Consider the following 22428-nt stretch of genomic DNA (forward strand, 5'->3'; position numbering starts at 1 on the left):
AAATTTAATTCTGCAGTGAATATTTACAGATCAGAATTTGTTACAATGCATTGTTAACCTCTTATTAGTAATATATAGGCGATGAAAACACACCCATGCAAACTTTGATGAACGTGAACTGTATATTCAGTACATTGGGATGTCATGAACAATACATGGATTCATTGAATTGTGGTACCAAGGTATATCCGAATTATAAATCATGAACATATTTTATTTGTGTTCTATTTAAAGTGCAGAAGTAAATAATCTAATTTTTGTGCATTGATTGAAGAATCTCTATAACTCTCTAACCAATTCTTATCAGAAATCCAACCACAGACATCTTGGTTACTAGCAGTAAGATAACCTCTATTTGTGTTCAGCAAAAAAGTATAGAATTATTGACTAAGTACCATATTTATAACAAGGTATTCAATATCATGAATTAAGATCCATTGAACTGCTATATGGTGAAGGGATGGAGAAATGGGAGAGTTGTTTGGAGGCTGTGTGTTTATAAGTTTGTTTAAAATGAAAAAAAGAATTCACACATTTGGCAAAAAAAAAAGAGTCATCATTGAAATATCAAGTAAAAATTACTGCTAAAATTTGCTAGGCTTGCAAGAGGCAGGCCACAATCTGATGACATTAACTGTTAGTGTATGCAACAGCTGTGTTTATCTCTCTATCATAATAACCTATTAAGTTCTGTCTCCATCACATCAGCAGACTTTTTATAACTCTATTTATGGACACATTCTGTCTGTGCATTGCATTGATATACTCTAGATGTTTCAATGGCAATAAAATAGCAAGGGTTTTATCGCAGGTTTTTATTTGTTTTGGGACTTGTTGCACAAATAATGATCCTTTGGTCTCATCGGTTTGAATTATTCAGCCACAGTGAGGGGTTTATTGTGTGTGTGGGAGAGCATATGACTTATTAAATGACTTTTTTAGGAAAAAAAATTACTCTAAGGTCATCAGTAATAACTTATCTGCCTCATCATATAAGACTATTAACGCTATAGCATTACATTTCGTTTCAACTTACACAATGTGTCTGGAGTGGTCTTAAACTCCACTTTTATCACCTTGCACGAGGACAAGGAAATGCAAACTGTGATTTCAGTCTAAAGTACTTTACCTAAAGTCTATACCTATATCTAAAGGTTATACCATGTAGAAATCATGTTCAAAATCTGATGGTTGTTTTGTTGATTATCCAGCCTCCTTAATCATGAACATAAATGTTACAAATGGATCAATTTGTTGAGGCACATGTAACTTAAATAACCTAAAAGCGTAAATATTAATGTTTATTGATATTATTAAAGTAATTAAACAGATATTGGCAGTAGAACCTTTTGTTTTATAGCTATAAATGATTATAAATTTGAAGGTTTAATACATGTATTTATTGAATGCTTGATTTTTTTCTTTGAATTTAGTAGCAGTAGGATTTTTTCCCTCTTTTATTATTGCATCAGTCAAACTCTCAATGAAAGAATAAATAAACTTGGCAGTTTTAATCATAATACATGTACATGTAACCTTGTATGTATATTTACATTTACATTGAAAACTGTCTCAGTCAGAATGAATGCTGTAAAATTAACTTCAATTGCATTTTGGCAACATAACCCATTTTTCTAACCCTGTACTAGCCAGCAGTACTAGTTAAAAGTCGACTACTATGTGCATGTGGATAAGTCGTCCTTCACTAGTATCTTTTTTAAGTAAAAGATTTTTTAAATGTTTTAGAGGTCTTTTTACCTTAGAAAATAATGATTAGCCTAAAATAAAACTGTATTTTTGGAAATGCAAAGAACCATACCAAATTATATAAGTATTGTAGACAACCATACCATATTATATAAGTATTGCAGACAACCATACCAAGTTATATAAGCATGGCAGACTTTAATGAAGTGAACACAGATACTTTGATAAGCTATACAACTCATAAACCTGGGAAGGGCAGCATCCTTATTGTCACTACAGACCCAGCATTGTCATCAGTGACGGATTGAGACAGATCATCTTCTTTGTCACGTTTCAGAGTTTTAGATAATGTCACGTTTTTATGGGCTTTATACAAGCATGCACAGCAGGAAATTAATCCATTTCAATGACGATTTTAATGGTTTTGGTGCTTATTCAGCCAAACTGTGAATTAAAATTTGAATGACTCAAATGCTGGTATCTACAATGATAAAAAAAAACTCTTTTTAGATGACAAGCATTCAGCTATTTTTTGAAATGTAACTGTTAAAGCTAGGATAATAGCAATGTTGTTACTGTATCTATAGTAACTCTATGGAAATCAAGACAATAATAAGCTTATCTGCGCAAAAAGCTGAAATAAGTATAAAAAAGTTATAAGCATCCAATTATCAACCATTTCTATTTGCTGCTGTTGTTCATGGAGATAATTCTCTCTTTGGAATTTACACTGTGAATTCTGAAACCCTTTTCAAATTAAAAAAAAAAGGTATTTACAAGTTGTATAATTTGATTTGTATGCATTTAAAGAGACATTCCAGTTCATTTTGCGTAAATTCCACGAAATGACAACTGAACTTTTGCAAAAATTACGCTTTGTGAAATATAAAAACTCTCATTTTATCGCTAAAACTAATAATTTTAGACGGTCCATAAGTAAACATTGCTAACCCAGCCTTTCGTTTAAGATGCGCATGCTCATCGATTGTAAACATTTCAGCGTGGCTTTCAGCAAGAGGGTGAAAAGACTACGAATTTCGGCAGGTTTGGCTATAAAAGGATAATCAAAGTACTGAGAGTACTAAAAGACGGGGTCTTAAAAGTTTGAATTTGTAATTGTCCAAGTTTTCCTTGAATATGTTCCAAAAATTATGAGTTTGAATTAGTTGTTTCAGTTTAGTATGTTAAAATTCGGCTTTTTGCAATTGCCTGATACTTTGTCTAAATATTACTAAATCCCGGCCGGGACTGTTCTTCATAATTGAAGAAAATTGACACAACGGTATCTTATGTAAAATAAGGCTCCAAGGAAATTTTTTTAAAAACTACAACTAACCGGGAAAATCAAAACAACTATATTTAGGTAGATAATTTAAATCATTAACTGATAAATATACAGAGATAAGTCAGTTAAAGGACTGGTTAGAAAAAAAATAAGGAAAATGTCCAGATCAGTTACTTAGTGCTAGTGAAGGAGAGTTGGTTTCATGTCTAGGAAAAAATATTCACATGGCGGTAATATGTTTCACTAAAAATTGATAAAGCAAACATTATTGTATGATAATTGTAAATTGTTAATTTAAATTCAGAAGTATTTGATTTTAAAATTTCTAATATATGTAAAGTTAACGCTTTTAACAGCAATATTAATAAATGTTGTAGGACATTGTCATTTCAGGGATCTGTGACCTTTCAATGCACTCTCGTCTATTAAACGCACATTTTCATGCGTGTCTTGGAAAAAATGAACTCAATTTCGAAAGCGATTTAATTTCAATCTTTTCGGAGAGCTACAATAAAGGATGTGTAAGTCAGATTTTATAACTACGATAAAACCTTTTGGTTTTTAATCTTCTTAAAATTGAAAATTGAGATAAGTACTATTTATTTACATGTACTACCACACGGTCAATTAAAAATTTAAAACATAACATTTATGCATTATCTCTGAATTCATAGGTCTAATATTGGTGCGAAAATTTTACCGATGGGAGAAAGATCAGCTGAAGTTCTGATGAGAGACATTAAGACATGATGAAGAATTCTTTTAAATCATGAATATGACTGGCTTTGTCCGTTATGCAGTATAGAAAAAAGTGTAAACTTATGTCTCATAACATTAAAAAAAATATATAATTATATATTCCAACTAAGCCGTACAACATGAATATTAACAGTTAACTTGGTTCTTCAATCGATAAGATTGTATATATTATATGATCTATTGGTCACCCAAAATGTATAATATATATAGATTTTGCTTACAATGCATTGTTCAAAATTTAAATTGAGTTTAATTATCAAAGAGTCAATGAACGAGAAGGCAAATTCAGACTTCTCTTTATTTTCTTGGAACAAAATTCCGATAGAGATGAACAGCAGTCATACCGCAAGTAGACTGGAAGCCAATGAAACACCTATTTATATGTAAGACATCTGTGCATAGCCCGTCCAGATTTTAATCTCGGCTCGCGCATGAAGTTCGGTATTTTTCAGGTGATTGATTGTTAAAATAAAATTCACAACTTTTAAAAAATGGCACATTGCGTTTGGGAACTTTATTTTCGATTCAACTTTCAACCTCTTCTATTATTGAGCTCGTCCACTAACTGAATCGTCGACGGCGTTGTGCATTCAGTTATGTAACCCATTCCACAAATCACTACAACTATAGAACCCGAGCAAGAATATTTTTTTCAATTTTCTTTATAGAATGTAGTTTATACATGGAGGACTTAAAACGATTTAATGCGTGTTTTTATAATATATATTTACTGAAATGCATGAAAAGTTTCTGTACTATTTTCTTATGCGTAGACTCAATTCATGTGTTCTGCGCGTGCCTTCCGGGTTGAGACTTCGGCTGACAGTAAACTAATAGACGGGGTCACGTGACCCCGTCTAAAAATAGTGGAGACAAAAGACAGGTGCAAACTATATAACTTGTAAGAGATAAAAATAATAAATCTGCTTTTGTCATCAATGCATCCTTTAATTACAATTGAATAAGAATATTTTAACATCTAGATCCGCCGAGCATTTCCATATCCCTTCTTTGTCGGGTGCCTCATGTGAAATAACGTTCCGGGGTTGTAACAAGAGAAGATGTTTCTTAACATTAAGAATTAAGATGTGCATGACACTGCGCATGAATTATTTTCACTTCCTGTTTATTTCTATAAAATTAACTTCAATTCCATTGACAACTTGCCGTCGTGTGATATAAAGTTTGATTTCTGAACCATTTTTAATTCGCCATAGCGAGCTTATTATTGCAGCAAAAAGATTGAAACACTCGGTACATGCATAACCTCTATTCTTTTATTGAACTGTGTTAAAAAAGGGAATAACCAAGATGAGAAAATGAGCTGTAGTGTCTCTTTGTGAATGCGCTTGAGTATTGTTTATAACATAGTCAAAGCTAGCTAGCGCAGGTAAGCTACTAAGGTGAAAGTTGGATAATACAGGTAAGGGATGTTACCCCATTATTCAGTCCACGTAATACGGCTTTTGGTGACACATATTCTTAAAGTTATCTTTCATTTGGTCATTTACGGTTTGTTCAGTAAAAAAAACCCGTCTCGTGTGGTGTTAATTTTCTAGCTGTCAAATATATTTATTTATTATACGTTTATTGACAAGAGTGCATTCGATCCCCAGTCTTTCAAATAACACAACGGCTAGATCCAGAGTGTCAGACAAGAATAATAACTTGTGATTTATTCTGAATAAGAAAGCAACGGCTTTAGACAATCTGCAGACAATGTGAACACAAAGTGGCTGTTCTACAGACAAGGAGATATTAACCATAACATTGAAATATTCGGCCATTCACAGAGTACTTAGTGAAATGGCTTTTCAAAAGATTGTCTTCTATTGGTTTCAACATGAATTATTCATGGCTTGATTCCTAGTTACTACAGTATACTAATAGTGCAGAGATACACACTTGAATAGCGATTTTAGAAATTTGGGGTAAAGAAAACAAACAAAAGGGAATTCTGTCTGAGATACTGTAAACAGATGTTTCCCCAAAATAGTAATGCTCCAAATACATTGAGGACAAACAATCTTTAAAGATTTTGTGGCTAAATGTCTGTTAATCTGCCAGGAAATCGTACATTGTCGTGTAATAAAAGTTTTATTCCTTAGTAAACAAACTAATAAATGCATGTACCAAACCACAAGACTTGTAATCCATGGTTACTGCCCCCATAATAACTAGTAGGAGGTAGAGTTATGTGCCCCTAGGGAGCTGTGAGAAATAACCACAAGTCAATCATTAGAAGTCTGACTATCAATGCGGAATTTCCCTGATGCTACTGTTGAGGATCTTAGTGTCACTCTTTTGTAGACTTCGTATGGACTCTTTAGAGTTGCAAGGCACTCGGTAATGGGTCTGAGATTTCATGCAACAAAACATTTCCTTATAAGTCTTCGAGAACGTCTTACTCATCACCATGTAGATGAAGAAATTGACGGACGAGTTGAAGGTTTCCAAGGAGTATATGACGTAGCTGAGACACCGGAAGACGTACTGGTGTTGTCCCGTCATGGTGTAGCCTTCCAAGTAGTGGGACAGGATGCTCTGTATGGCCCCCGGTAACGTACACAGAACGAACAGTAGGGACACGGTCACCAGCATGAACGTTATCCGGGTCTGTTCGTTGGAGTAAACCTTTGCGTCTAAAGTTCCCATCAGTTTACGGCTTGAGCAAGTTTTTCGGGTAATTAGGATGATCCTGGTATTTAGAATTAACACCAGCGTTATTGGTATAAACCTGTAAACAATATTCAAAGTCACTCCATAGATTTCGAAAAATTCTTTATTTTCGCCCAGTTTAGAAGACATTAGACGCATGGGAGTGTGCGTGATGTTACCCTGTAGATATACGATTTCATATTTTAGAGCATAAGGAACAAATAGTAAAGTCGTCACTAGACATATAGATATCAAGCAAGCCATCGTACACCGCCTGTTACATATAAGTTTGGCTCGAATGGGAAAGCAAACGGCAATGAACCTCTCTATTGTTAAAAGCAGTATAAGACTGGAAGAAATCCTCGAGGCTACTAAACTGGCGTAAGCCCCGAACCAGGGATACAGTATCTGACTTCTTTCTTCCCCTAGCACCGGATCATATACGCTTTGGATGTTAGTCCCCACGAAAAGAAGACTTTGCACAAGAAATCCAAGATCTGAGAGAGCCAAAGCGGCGAGGCAAGAATTAGTAGGATTCCTCATTCGTTGGTGATAAAGCACGGCAAGGCTGAGTATATTACCAATCACTCCAAACACAGAAAACAGCGGGATTAATCCGAACACAAAGATCCGCCACACTACATTCAGTTCTTCGTCTGTTATCAGATGGGAATGACTTTCGTTGGTGATGACGTCATTTAGGGTTTCGTCTGCCGAGAGAATCCCAAACGCGATGTGAAGACCCGAGGACTCGTGCATTCTTTTAAACAATGACCACCGTACACTGTTAATGTGAAGAGCAGTTCCTTAATATTTTTAGAATTATGAGAGAAAATCCACAATTAAAGTCCATTCTCATTTATGTCAATTTTATTTGATATCTATGTAAAACCACTATTTTAAAACTGTTTTCGTCATATCTATACAGGTATTTCTTTCATTATCTTTATATACATGTACAAATGGTTAAAGCTACTGTAAGTTCCCTACCTTTGAGGTTATAACAAGGTTAGCCATCACCTTGTGGGAGCCTGATTGGTAGCTCCAGTTTAATGACTTGTACAGGACAAGAAAACCATTGGTCTGTCAAATCTATTGATTTCGTCGAAATGAATGTCTTCCTGAACGATCTGGAACGTTTCCCTTACCCATTCAACCCGGAGAGACAGAGGGAGAGAGAAACGCCGGGTAATCGATTGGATGGGGGTGTACGGACCGCGGCTAATGACAGATTCATTAACTAACCCTCCACTGTCTGGTGTCTGGGAACAGTTTTGTTTTATAATTGATGATAGGCTAAGGAAAACCTCTCATTGAAAGAGAAAAAAATAACACCGCGTTGTTGAATTGTAAAGTCTTGGACTACTGTGTTGCATTCAGCAAACGTCGATTTGATGGTATATTCTTGATTTTTCAGTTTACATGCATTAATTGATTATTAATGAATTTTAAAATGAATTCTAGCTCTTTTTTGTTTTTGCTGATGTGCATGCGGTTTGATAATCGGTTATTCAAACCTTTGATTACCAGTGCAGAGGTAGATGCTTAGTGTGTTGTCCTGTTTTTTGCTATTTGATAACAGTATTCATAGTCAAATCCTACGTCGAAGATAACAATCGGCCAAATAAACATAACATTGTAGATGAAAGTAGTGAAATTATTAGCATTTTTCACACACAAACACACATACTGGTATACATGTATTAGGAACTAATTAACCGTTTTATGTAAATAGATTGACCAGTCCTGGTATTTTGTGACGAAAATTAAATGACATTTGTTGATATGTTATTTTGCAGTTGTTTCCAACTTATCAATTTATTCGATATAATACTTTTACTAATTTCGTCGAGGCTCAGCAAAACATTCTATATTTCCACCGAATAACTTTGTGTTTTTGTGAAATTATTCAATTTTAGGCTGCTTCTAAGTTCTTAGATAGATACATGTACACTATTTGAAATTGACATTCATTTTAACAGGAATTTATACCATATAAAATACATGAAACAAAATTGCCAGTGTCTTAAAATGAAAAATCTTTAAGATATTTGAGATCAAAGGAACACGTGATATACGTGACACAGGCAATTCATCTTAATACCGGATTAGAGGACATGATTAGTGATTAACTGCATGATCGGGTTCGGTTTGACCCACTCTCTGTATGCTAAACATTGTATATATATATATTCACCAAATCTTGGATATAAATCCACTAATCAAAATGTTGTGTATTACATTTTCAAAAAATATAGCACATTGTTCGAAAACTATCTAAAAAAAAAAAAGAAACTCGTCTATTGGCAAAATCAGGTAATATTTATAAGATAAACCTGGGAAATTTTAAGGATTCAAAATTATCTTTGTGAACTCCTGGAGTAATTAGACTAAGTAGATCTAGAGAAGCCTTAATGCGGTTTTAGGGTTTTCTAATTCGTCTGGTGTTTATTAGATTGCTCTCTCCAATGTACGATTCTCACCGTGAAATAACCATGTATGGAAACACGTGTAGGAAATATGGATTTCCAGTGTAGTTAGGTTTCCGCCATCTCAGCTGTATCAGATACCACTATTTATCGCGTGTATTTCCGTTCTTGTTGTACATTCCATTTGCTACGAAATTTTATCATTCAAACAAAATGATATTGGCTTCGTCCTTAAAACGACTTCTGTTTAATATTGGTCGCAATTTTTACATTATTGGGTCATCGTATGTTGAGAATGTGGGCGATAAAAAACTATTGAACACGTACCATGATACTACATAATGTATGACCAACGCATTTACACTGTGTTTTGATATCAGTTGCAAGAATTTTCCATTAAAATTTATTTTTTATAAATAAACTGATACATGTATTAGGTTTTCATTGAACACATTGTAAAAATGTGAATTTATTTTTTTGTAAGATGCAAGTTTGCAATTTGTTAACAAGATCGTTCTAAAACAATGCGTAGGCTAGACACACCAATTGAAAATTCATGTGTTTATTTTTCAGTGGATGTACATAGTCCCTGTCGTGTTAATAATGATGTTGTCAGGGGGCGGGGATCAGCAAGGAGGGGGAGGCGGCGGAGGAGGTGGTCAGTGAACAAAGGTCAAAGGATACCAGAAAGGTGAAGGACATTCCAAAACAACCTGATATTTTGAACTTTTCAATGATAATGAAAAATTATATCGTCTGAAATAAATCATTTGAGGTAAAAAATAATGATAGAACTGGAATGAAGTGAACTCGTCAAGTTAATTTGCAATGTCACTGCCTGTTGTAAAATGTATGTGCTCAGCTGTAATTGTTACAAGAAAGGGACAAAGATGTTTTGTATGTTTAAGAGTACTTTGTATTTACTAGAGCGTCAGAAAAAAGTGCTTTTATCATGTTGTGTACAAATGGATGGAATCTAATGTTTGTAATTTTTGTATTGTGACAAATTGTGTGTGTAAGATGTCCTTTGAAATGACAAAAGCTGTGGTTATGAGTGCACGAGTAGTCGATACGAATTGTATTTATTCCATGCAGTTCAGTTGTGTAATGATTCAGTATAAAACTTCTCCAGTTTGTGTTTGTTACGTAAAAGTATGTTCATAGTACGGTACAATTGTAAGAAATAAACAGTATAATCTTTTAGATGATAACATGTTTTCTTTGGTAGTTCATGCTAGTGTGAAGGAAGCGAGCATCCATTGCAGAAAAAACATAACTTGATTCGCTACCTCCATAACCCGTATAAACCACCAAAGAAATGATTTCCTTTGTATACTCACTTTTCTCCCAAAATCTTTAATTATTCGAATAAATTGAGTTAAAGTATAAAAATATTGTAGTTGTCGATCAGAAGGATACATCAATAAAATATACACGAATTTACTAACTTTCGATGCGGCCTGAGGTTTATGACTATCATGAATGGTCCATGGTAATCTCGAATTTATCGATTTTCATTAATACATCATTTACCGATGTCGGAGACAAATCTACAGGAAATAAAATTTGGCACACAATGTTCAAACCACAGAATATTACGTCATTTATTTTCAATGTCATTAGTAAAATGCGTTTAGTTAATATCACTAGTATAATTGAGAATGACGACATTAAAATATAAAGAAATTGCATAGCTACCGAATTTATACGAACATAATCAGTGCAAGAATAGCTTATGATTGTACAAGTATCTTGAAACACCGTTGTCATAGGTGCACTAGCCAGAGCATTGAACAGTTCCCAACAACAGGTTTTATTTCAGAAGTTCAAGTGAATAAATCATTATTAGTTAAATACTTATAAGGAAAAATTAGCTTTACCAAAAAGGGAATAGTAAAGTCAGAGTAAAAGGAAAGGTCAAGGTCAGTAAACTACATGTATTTATCAGCGTTATATAATTTTATTAAAGTTATTTGAAACGAAGCAAAATATAAATTGTAACGGACAGACAGACAGACATTTTGAAGTTCTTTTGGCAGTGTAGGTCTTGAATTGAATTTGAATTCGACTTCTCGCATCCCTCCTGATGGCATAAACTGATATACATTTAAATTGCAATCATATTAATTGATATGTAATTCAATAATATTGCTTAAAATTATTAAATAAATTGCCTTAAGTATGATCTCAGAGTTTTGATATTTTTCGGGCTAAAATATTTGTAACTAGATTTGCTCATTTACTGTGTTCTAAAGTTATTTTTAACTTTATATGGCTGTTGATTAACTCATGTATTACACGTCTTAGTGAATGTGTTAATCGTTAGGAACTGTTTATTTATTTTTAAAATGAATAAAATGAGTTGAAATAATTCACAGTCTCCGGATTGTGCACTCCCTCTCCTTTGTGATAGGTAGAAAATACACGTTGTGAAAATTTACATTTATTTCATTGGTTGAAATACTGTTCGGAGCAAGGGAGATAATTTCTGACGATCGTTTTCACATACGACTTAACAATTTTGTAGATTCCAAATCTTAAAAAGTGAGAAAACGAAAGAACAATAAAAATGACTATAAGTGAAATTCAGGCTTTCAATTTTCAGTTAACTAGTTGATATCAATATTCTGTAACATCGCTTGAAAAATTTTGTTCTTTTCTTTTTGTTTATTATACAAATACCAATGAAATTTGATATGGTATGACTAATATCAGTAAACAAGTTTGTATATTAGATACAGCTAGTAAAACTAATATCAGTAAAACTGAATGATACTGAATGCAATTGTATTAACTTTGATTTTTCTATAGTGATACAACCCTTCCTAAGATCTCTTTTTACCTACTACAGTCGATGCTTAAAAGGCACATATTTTTAAAAAGTTCGGCACGCCATTGCATGGAGAAGGCGACATTTAATATATAAAAAAATAATTAAATTGTCTTTTGCGCTAAAGACGGTAAGCTTTTTTAAAGCTGAACTTGTATGATTTATGATTCGAATTCAAGTTGCAAATGTGATTCTACAAACTTATGAAACGCCTTTGAGCGCATATAAGTTATTGAAACACTTAGCACATTTTTATTACACTTTAAAAGCTTTTATGACATACTGTATGTATTTATCATATTAAGTCTTCGTGATTCATTTCACATACATGTTAGGTCTAAAACTGTTCTAAAAAATCAGGCGGATAGTTACAAGTATAACTTATATTGCTTGTTTAGAATCAAAACATTTTGTTAAAACCTTGCATGACTACAATAATATTTATTTCGCGTAAAACTCAGCTTTGAATCTAATGTTCCAGTCAATTTTTTCATACAAAGATACATATTTACATTCAGTGTATATTTCCCCTTATGTTTGCATCAGAAATCTGCGACGTTCAATTTTCTATAAAATACGCTTTGCTAATTCATGCGACATGAGATTTACTCTATATGTTCCTATATATAAAAATTCGACTTTCCATTGTAGCCCCACCCTACAAACGGGAGTCAAGACTTTCACAATTTTGAATTGATACTACCTGAGGATGCTTCCATCCAAGTTTCAGCTTTCCTGGCTTATTAGTTTCTAAAAAGAAGATTTTAAAAAATTTACTCTATATATTCCTGCGTAAAAATTTAACCCTCCCCCAATTGTGGCCCACCCTACTCCCGGGGGTCATGATTTCCAAAATTTTAAATTTACCCTAGCTGAGGATGCTGCCACATAAGTTTCAGCTTTCCAGGCCAAATGGTTCTTGAGAAGAAGATTTTTAAAAAATTCTCATTTTTTTTTCAATAACTCCTAATTATCTCCCCTTGTAAAAAGGCGTGGTCCTTAATTTTCATCATTTTGAACCCCCATTGTCTAAGGGTGCTTTGTGCCAAGTTTGGTTGAAATTGGCTCAATGGTTCTGGAGAAGATGTTGAAAATGTGAAAAGTTTGCAGACAAACAGACAGACAGACGAGACAAAATGTGATCAGAAAAGCTCACTTGAGCTTTCAGCTCAGGTGAGCTAATCAGACTTGTAAAACTACCCATCTTCGATACGCTGTACAACAAGAGGCCCATGGGCCACATCGCTCACCTGAACAGCAGTTCCTTGTAACATTACATTTCGTAGCATATGCTTTTTCTATTTTAAACATTGAACCCCTTTCTGGGGACCCAGTTATGGTCCGAGGTTTATGGTTGGCTTTAACAACATAAATAGTAACATAGGAATTAAAATGTGTAGCACTGCGGTGGGACCGCACGTACACAACCTGAAAAAGAAGAGAAGAGTTCCACTTCAAGAGGAATAACTCTCAGACTATACAGAACATCAAGAAAGATAACTCTTGGTTCCACTACATTAGAGTTTACACAATTTGAGGATCCTTGCAAAGTAATCTCACAAACTGTAGCATTATAGTTCTCGAGAAAAACTTTTTAAAAACATTTTCAATATATTTTTCTATGTTAAACTTTGAACCCCTCTTGGGGCCACAGTATTAGTCCAGTGCTAAAGTTTTAATTATTTGGAATCTACATTATTTAAGGATGCTTGCATAGTTATCTCACAAGCTGAAGCATTATAGTTCCCTAGAAAAAGATTTTTCAACATTTTCCCTCTATATTTCTATGCTAATTTAAACTTTGAACACCTCTTGGGGCCCCAGTATTAGATTGAGGTCACGGCTTTTTTAATTTCGAATCTACACTATTTGAGGGTGCTTACGTAGTTATCTGACAAATTGATGCATTGTAGTTCTCGAAAAGAAGATTTTTAAACATTTTCCATATATACCGGTACTTCTACATTTAACTTTAAACCCATCTTGGGTCCCTAGTATTAGTCCAAGGGTCACTATTTTAAAACTGTCGAACCTTCATTATCCAAGGTTGTATGCATGATAGTAATCTCACAAATTGAAGCATTGTAGTTCTCGAGAAGAAGATTTTTTAACATGTTACCTTTATATTTCTATAATAAACTTTGACCCCATCTTGGGGCCCCAGTATTGGTCTGGGGTCACGATTTTACCAATTAGGAATCTACATAAGCGAAGGATGCATGCATAGAAATTCCACAAACTAAAACATTGTAGTTCTTGAGAAGAAAATTTTGAAACTTTTCCTTTATGTTTTTTAAAATGTTTAAATTTTGAACCCCTCTTGGTGCCCATCAATTGTCCGGGAGTTACAATTTTTTGAATCTACATTATTTAAGGATGTACATGTATGCATAGTAATATCCAAAACAGTTGCACTATAGTTCTTGAGAAGAAGATTTTAAAACATTTTCCTATATATGTTAAAATCTAAACCCCTACTGGGGCCCCAATTTTTGTTCGGGGGTCATGATTTTTACAATCTTCACTATATATACAACCTTTTGTGTATGTATTGGCATTTTTGGTGAAGTGGTTCTTGAGAAGAAAATTTTTAAACATTTTTCATATGTAGTTCTATGTTAAACTTTGAACCCCGCCTGGGGCCCCAGTTTTGGTCTGAGGGTCACGATTTTTACAATTTAGAATCTTCATTATACATTCAAGCTTTTGTGTAAATATTGGCATTTCTGGAGCAGTGGTTCTTGAGAAAAAGATTTTTTAAACATTTTCCTATGTATTTCTATGTTAAACTTTGAACCCCGCCTGGGGCCCCAGTTTTGGTCCAAGGGTCACGATTTTTACAATTTAGAATCTTCACAATATATACAAGCTTTTGTGTAAATATTGGCATTTCTGGTGCAGTGGTTCTTGAGAAGAAGATTTTTTAAACATTTTCCTATGTATTTCTATGTTAAACTTTGAACCCCGCCTGGGGCCCCAGTTTTGGTCCGAGGGTCACGATTTTTACAATTTAGAATCTTCACTATATATACAAGTTTTTTGTGTAAATATTGGCATTTCTGGTGCAGTGGTTCTTGAGAAGAAGATTTTTTAAACATTTTCCTATGTATTTCTATGTTAAACTTTGAACCCCGCCTGGGGCCCCAGTTTTGGTCTGAGGGTCACAATTTTTACAATTTAGAATCTTCACTATATATACAAGTTTTTGTGTAAATATTGGCATTTCTGGTGCAGTGGTTCTTGAGAAGAAGATTTTTTAAACATTTTCCATATGTAGTTCTATGTTAAACTTTGAACCCCGCCTGGGGCCCCAGTTTTGGTCCGAGGGTCACGATTTTAACAATTTAGAATCTTCACTATATATACAAGCTTTTGTGTAAATATTGGCATTTCTGGTGCAGTGGTTCTTGAGAAGAAGATTTTTTAAACATTTTCCTATGTATTTCTATGTTAAACTTTGAACCCCGCCTGGGGCCCCAGTTTTGGTCTGAGGGTCACAATTTTTACAATTTAGAATCTTCACTATATATACAAGCTTTTGTGTAAATATTGGCATTTCTGGTGCAGTGGTTCTTGAGAAGAAGATTTTTAAAGACATGCACCCTATACTTACTGTTTCGCAATTATCTCCCTTTTGAAAAGGGCTGTGCCCTTTATTTAAACAATTTATAATCCCCTTTCCATAAGGATGCTTTGTACCAAATTTGGTTAAATTTGGCCCAGTGGTTTTTGAGAAGAAGTTGAAAATGTGAAAAGTTTACAGACGGACGGACGGACAGACAGACAGACAGACAGACAGACGGACGGACGGACGGACGACGGACAACGGGTGATCAGAAAAGCTCACTTGAACCTTCGGTTCAGGTGAGCTAAAAACTTGTTTAATGTATCGTAGAGAAGAAATTTTACAAGTCTTATTTCCATTAGATTGTCTTCGTTTGAACATATCAACACCATTTCATTCACTAATACAAATAATGAAAAATATCTACTTTGTTTTTATTTTAAAATTTCGTCAGTGATTAAACATTTTCTGGACCAAATCTTGCGTATATATTTTGTCATTCACGCTTTAAATGGTACTTGATAAAACAGTTGCGAGTGTGGGATATGCACAGTGGTACGTCACAGACGGAGCACTTGTAATAAGACCTCCTTATTTCTCCCGAGGCAAACTTTGCATTTTCGACCTTACAGAAACAGCATTGTAAATATTTTCTTGGGGCATGGGAGATTAGTTTGTGAAAAATGCCCATCTTGTCTCTAAAGGTAACCCCTGCACTTTCGGTATCACGTGACTTGTCACAATCACTGGAAGGAAACTGGTTGTTACCGGAAGGGGACTTTCTTGGAATCGTTACCAGTCCTGGAAAGTAAATTTAGAAAATTTTAAAACTAATTTTACGTTGAATTGGTTTATACAGTAAAACATCGGTTATAACGAGGTCCTAGGGACCAGTGAATTTACTTCGCTATAGATCCGTAATTCGTTTTATCTGTATAACGAATTCTGTATATCGTGTATATATATATTCTGTATATATTCTGTATATTCTTTATCTGTATAACGAAGTGAGCAAATCATTGTGCATAAATTTATTCTTAGTTGAGGTAAAGAATTAAATATAAAAGGGACATAGACACGATCTGAGATCAAAATTCTATTTTTCAAGTAAATGTATAAAATTGTTTACTTGGGCATTTTGAATCGTTTAAAATTGGAATGTTAGAAGAGATAGATATATGTATTCATTGTTATGTTAACAAAGATTGAGTCTTATATTAATGTGTTAACAAATAAAATGTAAAACAAATTATCATTTCTTTAACAAAATAACTCGTGACAGGATAACCTGATTAAATGTGTTCTTAAATAATGTTACCAACAGACGAAAGCAACATTTGATTGAAATTTATAACATTACACGTAAACAATAACAAGACTCAAGCATGGTTTACAAAACAAAGAAAATCAAACTCCGTAACATGCTTGCAACTCAATACCTTACTATCAAATTTGAGCATTAAAAATACCCATATTGACCATCCTGGAAAAGAAAGATGAAAAAAAAATATGAATATTGTGGGCTCAAATCGTGTTTTGGTCCCTTAATTTCATAATGAGAAATGATATACGATTGTTTATATAACAAATTGGTGACAATTTAGAACATTTACTGTTCCAACAACAAAATCATATTTTAAATTAATACCCAAATACAATAAAATTTAAGTTAATGAATCATTCCAAGTTTTTTCATGTTAATCATAAAAAATAAAAACCTATTTTTCTATAACCTAAATAACAACCAAAAAAAAAAACCCAGATAAAACCTAAAATGTTTCGACATAATAATCAAATTTTATTATAATTGTAGTACATGTATTTTATTTACATTTAAAAGAAATAAACTAGTAGACAGAAACTAACATATTTTGTAATATAATGTCTAAAAATGAAAACAAAGGTGCACAAACATAGCGGAAAGTAAAGAAAACAGTTGATATTTGGTATCTGGAACAATCACATCTCAATTACCATGGAATCCATCAATGATGTGTGTACAGTACAAAATACTTCCAAATTCACAGAAAGATCCTGAACACACAATTTATATTTAATCATTAATTCAGAACAAATTTTCTCACTAACATTCCTTTCTTGGAATATTAATATATGGAAAACTACCATTTATTTGGTCTTAAACAATACACTCATGATACACTTAGAATATAATGACACATTATCATAACTTCTTGGTAGGATCATACTTCAGCAATACTCAAACACACAATCAATCTTCTTTAGGTTGTAACTTGTCAAATAGGCCTTCGATCGTTAAAACATTTGCACACAAAAATTGTACAAAACTTTCCAAATCCATTTCACGTTGTCAATGTTTCAATTTTAGTTCACTTTTAATGATTTTTTTTCTTAATGGTCAATAAAAGATAAATTTTTATGTATAAGTATTATTGTCAAATGTACTTTAACAAATTATACAATATAGATATCATTATAGCTTTCAACGTAAAAAAAAAACACAACAGAACTAACTTAGGCAGAGGTTTTTCAACACTGCTAAAAATGTCAATTTAACGTTTTGAAGTTTTGGCTCGACTACACACCTCCATATGGCTGTTAAGCACATGCTTGTATCCAAACTGGGTTCCACATTGTTTACACTTAAAGTACTTTGCTTTGGTGTGTTTAATTTCATGGATAGACAGAGCGTATTTGCTAGCCATCTGTTTACCACAAGTCTTACATTTAGGATACTTCTTTTTACTTTTCTTTGTCAGGGTTTCGGGGTGGAATCTTTCCATGTGCATTTTATGTCCATATGTTGTACTAAAGGTTTTATCGCATACTGTACAATTGATGATTTGCGATCTTGATGCTGGCTCTACCTTTGAATCTCCTGCCATTATTGCCTGAACTGCGATTTCTGTTTGACGATCAATTTCTGAAAACAGATTAGCCATCGCACCAGTCTCCCCACAGCTTATTTCCAATAGGGACTTTTCATCCACAAAACTACCACTTTCCGAATTGCTTCCATTCTCTATTGTAACTTGATCTCTGTTTTCATCTGAAGAAAATCAAACGAAATTAAAATCAGTTCTCAGTGGATGCCCTTTTCGTACGCTCATACCAAAAATTATGTGCATATTGCATGCTGAAAAAATCTAGGGTTTTTTTTCAATAACTAGACTTTGACCCGTGCGTGCACGGGTTGACATTGCATCGGACATTCACGAAATAGATACATCGACACACCGTATTGCTGACATTTACATAACCAAGCTTCAAGACTTCAATAATGCTATTTTGATTTCACTACACTCTGCTTAGTTAGACTAATCTAATTCTGTCTCGGGACAGGCCTTCACCACAGTTTAAATGCCTCCCTTATATACCCGTAATGTAGCAGAAAAATGCAAAATCGCTCCAAAACGATTTTGGAGAAAATTAATGAAGCTGCATTGAAAATAACAGTCAAATTTTCATTTAAAAATAATATTAATATTTATGAAGAATTCAACACTTTTTAACCAACGTTTTCACTCGCTTCGAATTTACACACCATGTTGACTTTCAGAACTCTCGGGATATTTCATATTTAATGCACTGAGTTAGGTATTTGGTGAACAGAAAATAAGACAAATTTTCAATGAAAATTTACATGTATTTGTAATATCGTTTCTGAGTTTATCCATGCTAATGTGATATTCTGGAAACATAAACTAAAGAGCCTCCCGTGATTTATCGTGAATGTAATGCGCTTGTGCACGATTGTAAAATCCAAAAAATCCAGATAATATCCGGATTTTTAAAAAGAATTTCCGTTGATTATTAATTGGCGAAGCTTGATTGAGAAAAAAATAAAAACAAATTGGTAATCTTCAAGTACCAATGATGTTTACAATATAAAAAACAAAAGACAGTACTCTTCCGATTTTTCGGTAAAGCCCAAAAATTCGAGTCTATTATTTTAATAAAGTAGTATAGAAGCTCTGATGAATCTATTTAAAAATGTTGAATACAAAAAAAAAGATGATGATGAAAAAGAGCATATAATAAGTTTTTTGTTTACAATTTTCTGGGGCAAAAATATATCACTATTCAAAACAAAAATTACCTCCCAAATTTTATCTTGAAAATTAACTAGAAAGAACATTATCCAAACAAGAATTACACTGTAAGAGATCTGGAAGGTCGTGATCATTTAAAGGCTATATTAACTTCTTTTAAACGAAGAGTTCTGTTGAAAGATACAGGAAAATTTAAAAGCTAGAATATTATGGATTTCTTTATTTACTAAATAACAGATTATAGCAAATAATATCTTTTAATTTTAAGGCAGATCTGCTGATCAATCGTCCATCCTTTTTTTAAAATTAACTTTTGGAAACATTTTCCTCAAATGTTAACGTTATCTTTTAAGCACTTTTTAATCCAAGCTAACTAGTATGTACTTCAACTAGATAAAATAGATTTGGTATTTCATAAGATGGATAGAAATATTAAGCAAATAAAGATGCAGGAAAACCCGGATTAGAGCAAAACTTTACATTTTTATTAAACCAAAAAAAAACATTTACTGATATAATTGATATAATTTTTATTATTTATAATACTTCTTAATGAAGCACCCATTTGACAGTAAACAAAGGATGAAGGTCTATAACTCAGTGTTGTGAACATATACTCTGACAAAGATAAACGTGCTACCCGAAATTAAAATATTTGGTGTCAGAGTAACATACAAAACTAAGTTACTGTTGATAAGTTTATTTGCGATGATGGCCATGGTTGTCACAGGTACATGTATACACAAGTGAAATACGTAAATATGAAGGTTGTTTGGCATAGTTTTGTGTTTGCCTTTATATTCCAAGTCGACTGTTATAGCATTCGAGATAGCTTTATTAAATGATTTATTTGCATTTATATAAACAACTGAACATGAAATATCTAATACTTATAATGGGTTTCGTTACATGTGATTAAAAAAAAACAAAACTCAATGGATTGACGTGCCCTGAACATTTATATTTCGACGAGAGGTGGAAAAATACCCATTTACAGTTCTTAAAAGCTTATGAATTGCTAATATGAGATACTAAAATCTTCCGAAAATCAAAAAACACTTGCAGAACTGACTGTACATTTCGTTGCCTACAAAACAGAGCGGCGTGACAAGGGATCAGGATTAACATTGTAAAATATTAGATTCACCCGTAGCTGTAATGACGGGTTGTTATAGAATCATTATTAAGATAATCTATTCCCTGTCCAATTTGAATTATGATTTGTTATATTTATAAAAAAATTAATTTGGTATAATAGTATTTTTTCCAATGACGTTAACGTTTCAATGACTTCTTCTCGCTGTAAATTCATGATGTTATTCAATTTGTATGACGTTATCTTTTATAAGAAGCACACATTTAATTCAGTTTTACTCGTTGTTATGAAAAGAATTTGCTGAAAAATTTGGTATTAAAACTATCGGAAAGACACACTGTAATAAAAACAATAAAAAACTATTTTTTCTAAATTATGTCACAAAGGTCCCTTTTTTGCTTGACGCAACTCATATGTAGATGCACATGCAACGTCTACTAATAATAACTGTAAATTAAAACAACTTAATCACAATTATAGGATTCTTTGAGTATGTACACCCGTTAAACCCTGAAAGGTCTTCAACTTTGCGATTTTTCTTAAACACCAAAAACTGTTATATATATGTATGTGCTTGTACCTTCTCACTTTTTTATTCTGAAAGTCCTTCAAAACATGTCTCTGATGCATGTCCCCTGTTCGCGTCCCACTGAGTATGGTAAAATTTCCCTGAGTTCTCCTCTTTCTGCAATTATTTTCATAAAATATTTAAATTTGTTAATTTCAAGAGTCTGCTGAGCAAAGTGAATTTTCGGGCTTCCTTCTGGTGGTAGAGGCCGCCGATAAAACGGCCCTTCCTCGTCCATAGCTTTCAGATAAACATAAACCATATCAATGATGCACCTATCCCCTGAATGCAAAAAGGACTATTTACTTCATCTTGATAGTGTAAATTATATTCAACTAATGAGACTTTCCTTGGAAGAGAGAAAAATAATGGGATAAGCACTCCTCAGGTTCTGAATAGTATTTGATACTCTTGCTCTGAACAATAAGCTGGCCTGACTCTTCTTTATTATCAGTCTTGGAAGATCGTCCAACAAACATGACAAATCTTCCATCTCCGTCCTCTCCAAAAAAAAACTGATCGAGAGTCTTTATATGGTAATCCTCGCGTGTTCTCAATCCAAATAATTTGCAAGCATAGAGGAATATAATTAGCTGTAGTTGCCCTCCACTCCCTTGCCTAAACACTCCTTTTCCCAAGAGTTTGTCTTATTGTTCAGGGAGAATAGGGTCTGCTCGTTTTACTGCAAATCCCAAACCTTTCTCATTCAGAGTGCGCATTCGAGCATTCAAAACCCTACTAAATCTAGCAAAGTACACATTTTTTCTCATCTAAAAAGTTCTTGTCATAGATTCCGTTCTCTCCTAAATGTCTATGAAGGCCACATAGTATGAGATAAATTGACGAGTACTCCGTTCCATCTAATTTTCTCACTTCAACTACAAGTTGTTCTAACCAAAAGCTCATTTTCTTTGAATTCATTAAATGAAAGTCCGGTGCTTTTTCTGACCTGCTTTCTCTCCATTTATCAAAAACATTCAATGACAACTTCGTATTACTTTTTGTGTTAATTATCCTGTCCAAGTACGAGTTTTGCCTGTGTATCCGGTGCACGAATCTGTGTAGAGCCTTCCTCAATTAGTTTAGGATATGTCTCTTCCATTTTCACACCAAACATGTCACTTTAAAATGCTCCAAAACAAGTTCTATTTTCATTTAAAGTATCCAATGGGGAAAAAGACAGCTTATTCAAACCTTGAAAAAAGGTTAATTTTCTATTGACTGACTTCGGAAAAACTAGTAATCATTTCGTAAATTGCAAAATTTTATAAACAAGTGAAAAGCTGTCAATGCGACAGCAAACCGGGTTTTCTTTTATGTGAACTGTATCCATAATCCATGTCAACCCGTATCCAGTGAAATGGAGTACACATGTACCCAATATGCAACATTTTGCCAAAAATGACCAAGTTCAAAAGCTAGTATTTTTTTCATAAATAATCAGAAATCAAAATCCTAGCAATATGCACACCTCTGATATATGTAAAATTAATCTGCAAA

General features: G+C 33.3%; 3 protein-coding genes across 6 annotated transcripts in view; 1 reads left to right on the top strand and 2 right to left on the bottom strand.

Moving 5' to 3' along the window:
• Window positions 1–10230, top strand: part of LOC128178713 (ER membrane protein complex subunit 10-like) — a 31309-nt gene extending 21079 nt beyond the window's left edge. For both annotated transcript variants that reach the window (XM_052846010.1, XM_052846018.1), the window contains exon 7: window positions 9412–10230. In XM_052846010.1, coding sequence (XP_052701970.1) covers window positions 9412–9504 — 93 coding nt within the window. In that variant the 3' untranslated portion in view covers window positions 9505–10230. The remainder of the gene's footprint in view (window positions 1–9411) is intronic.
• Window positions 1867–9005, bottom strand: LOC128178704 (probable G-protein coupled receptor B0563.6). Its single transcript, XM_052845998.1, has 2 exons — window positions 7400–9005; window positions 1867–7193 (listed from the first exon to the last, which is right to left on the bottom strand). Exon 2 carries the CDS (start codon window positions 7166–7168, stop codon window positions 6005–6007), a length of 1164 nt encoding a protein of 387 aa, XP_052701958.1. The 5' UTR covers window positions 7169–7193; window positions 7400–9005; the 3' UTR covers window positions 1867–6004.
• Window positions 10231–15653: 5423 nt separating the features above from the next.
• The window catches only part of LOC128166641 (zinc finger protein 236-like), a 30639-nt gene continuing 23864 nt past the window's right edge, over window positions 15654–22428 (bottom strand). The window contains exons 5-6 of one of the 3 annotated variants that reach the window (XM_052831975.1): window positions 18080–18261; window positions 15892–16034 (exon numbers count right to left, since the gene is read on the bottom strand). In XM_052831975.1, coding sequence (XP_052687935.1) covers window positions 16026–16034; window positions 18080–18261 — 191 coding nt within the window. In that variant the 3' untranslated portion in view covers window positions 15892–16025. Of the gene's footprint in view, window positions 16035–16672; window positions 18262–22428 lie in introns of those variants that run through there. The other 2 variants (XM_052831967.1, XM_052831950.1) reach the window with 2 other exon arrangements.

Source organism: Crassostrea angulata, chromosome 1 (genome assembly GCF_025612915.1).
Source record: "Crassostrea angulata isolate pt1a10 chromosome 1, ASM2561291v2, whole genome shotgun sequence".
Lineage (NCBI taxonomy): Eukaryota > Metazoa > Mollusca > Bivalvia > Ostreida > Ostreidae > Magallana > Magallana angulata.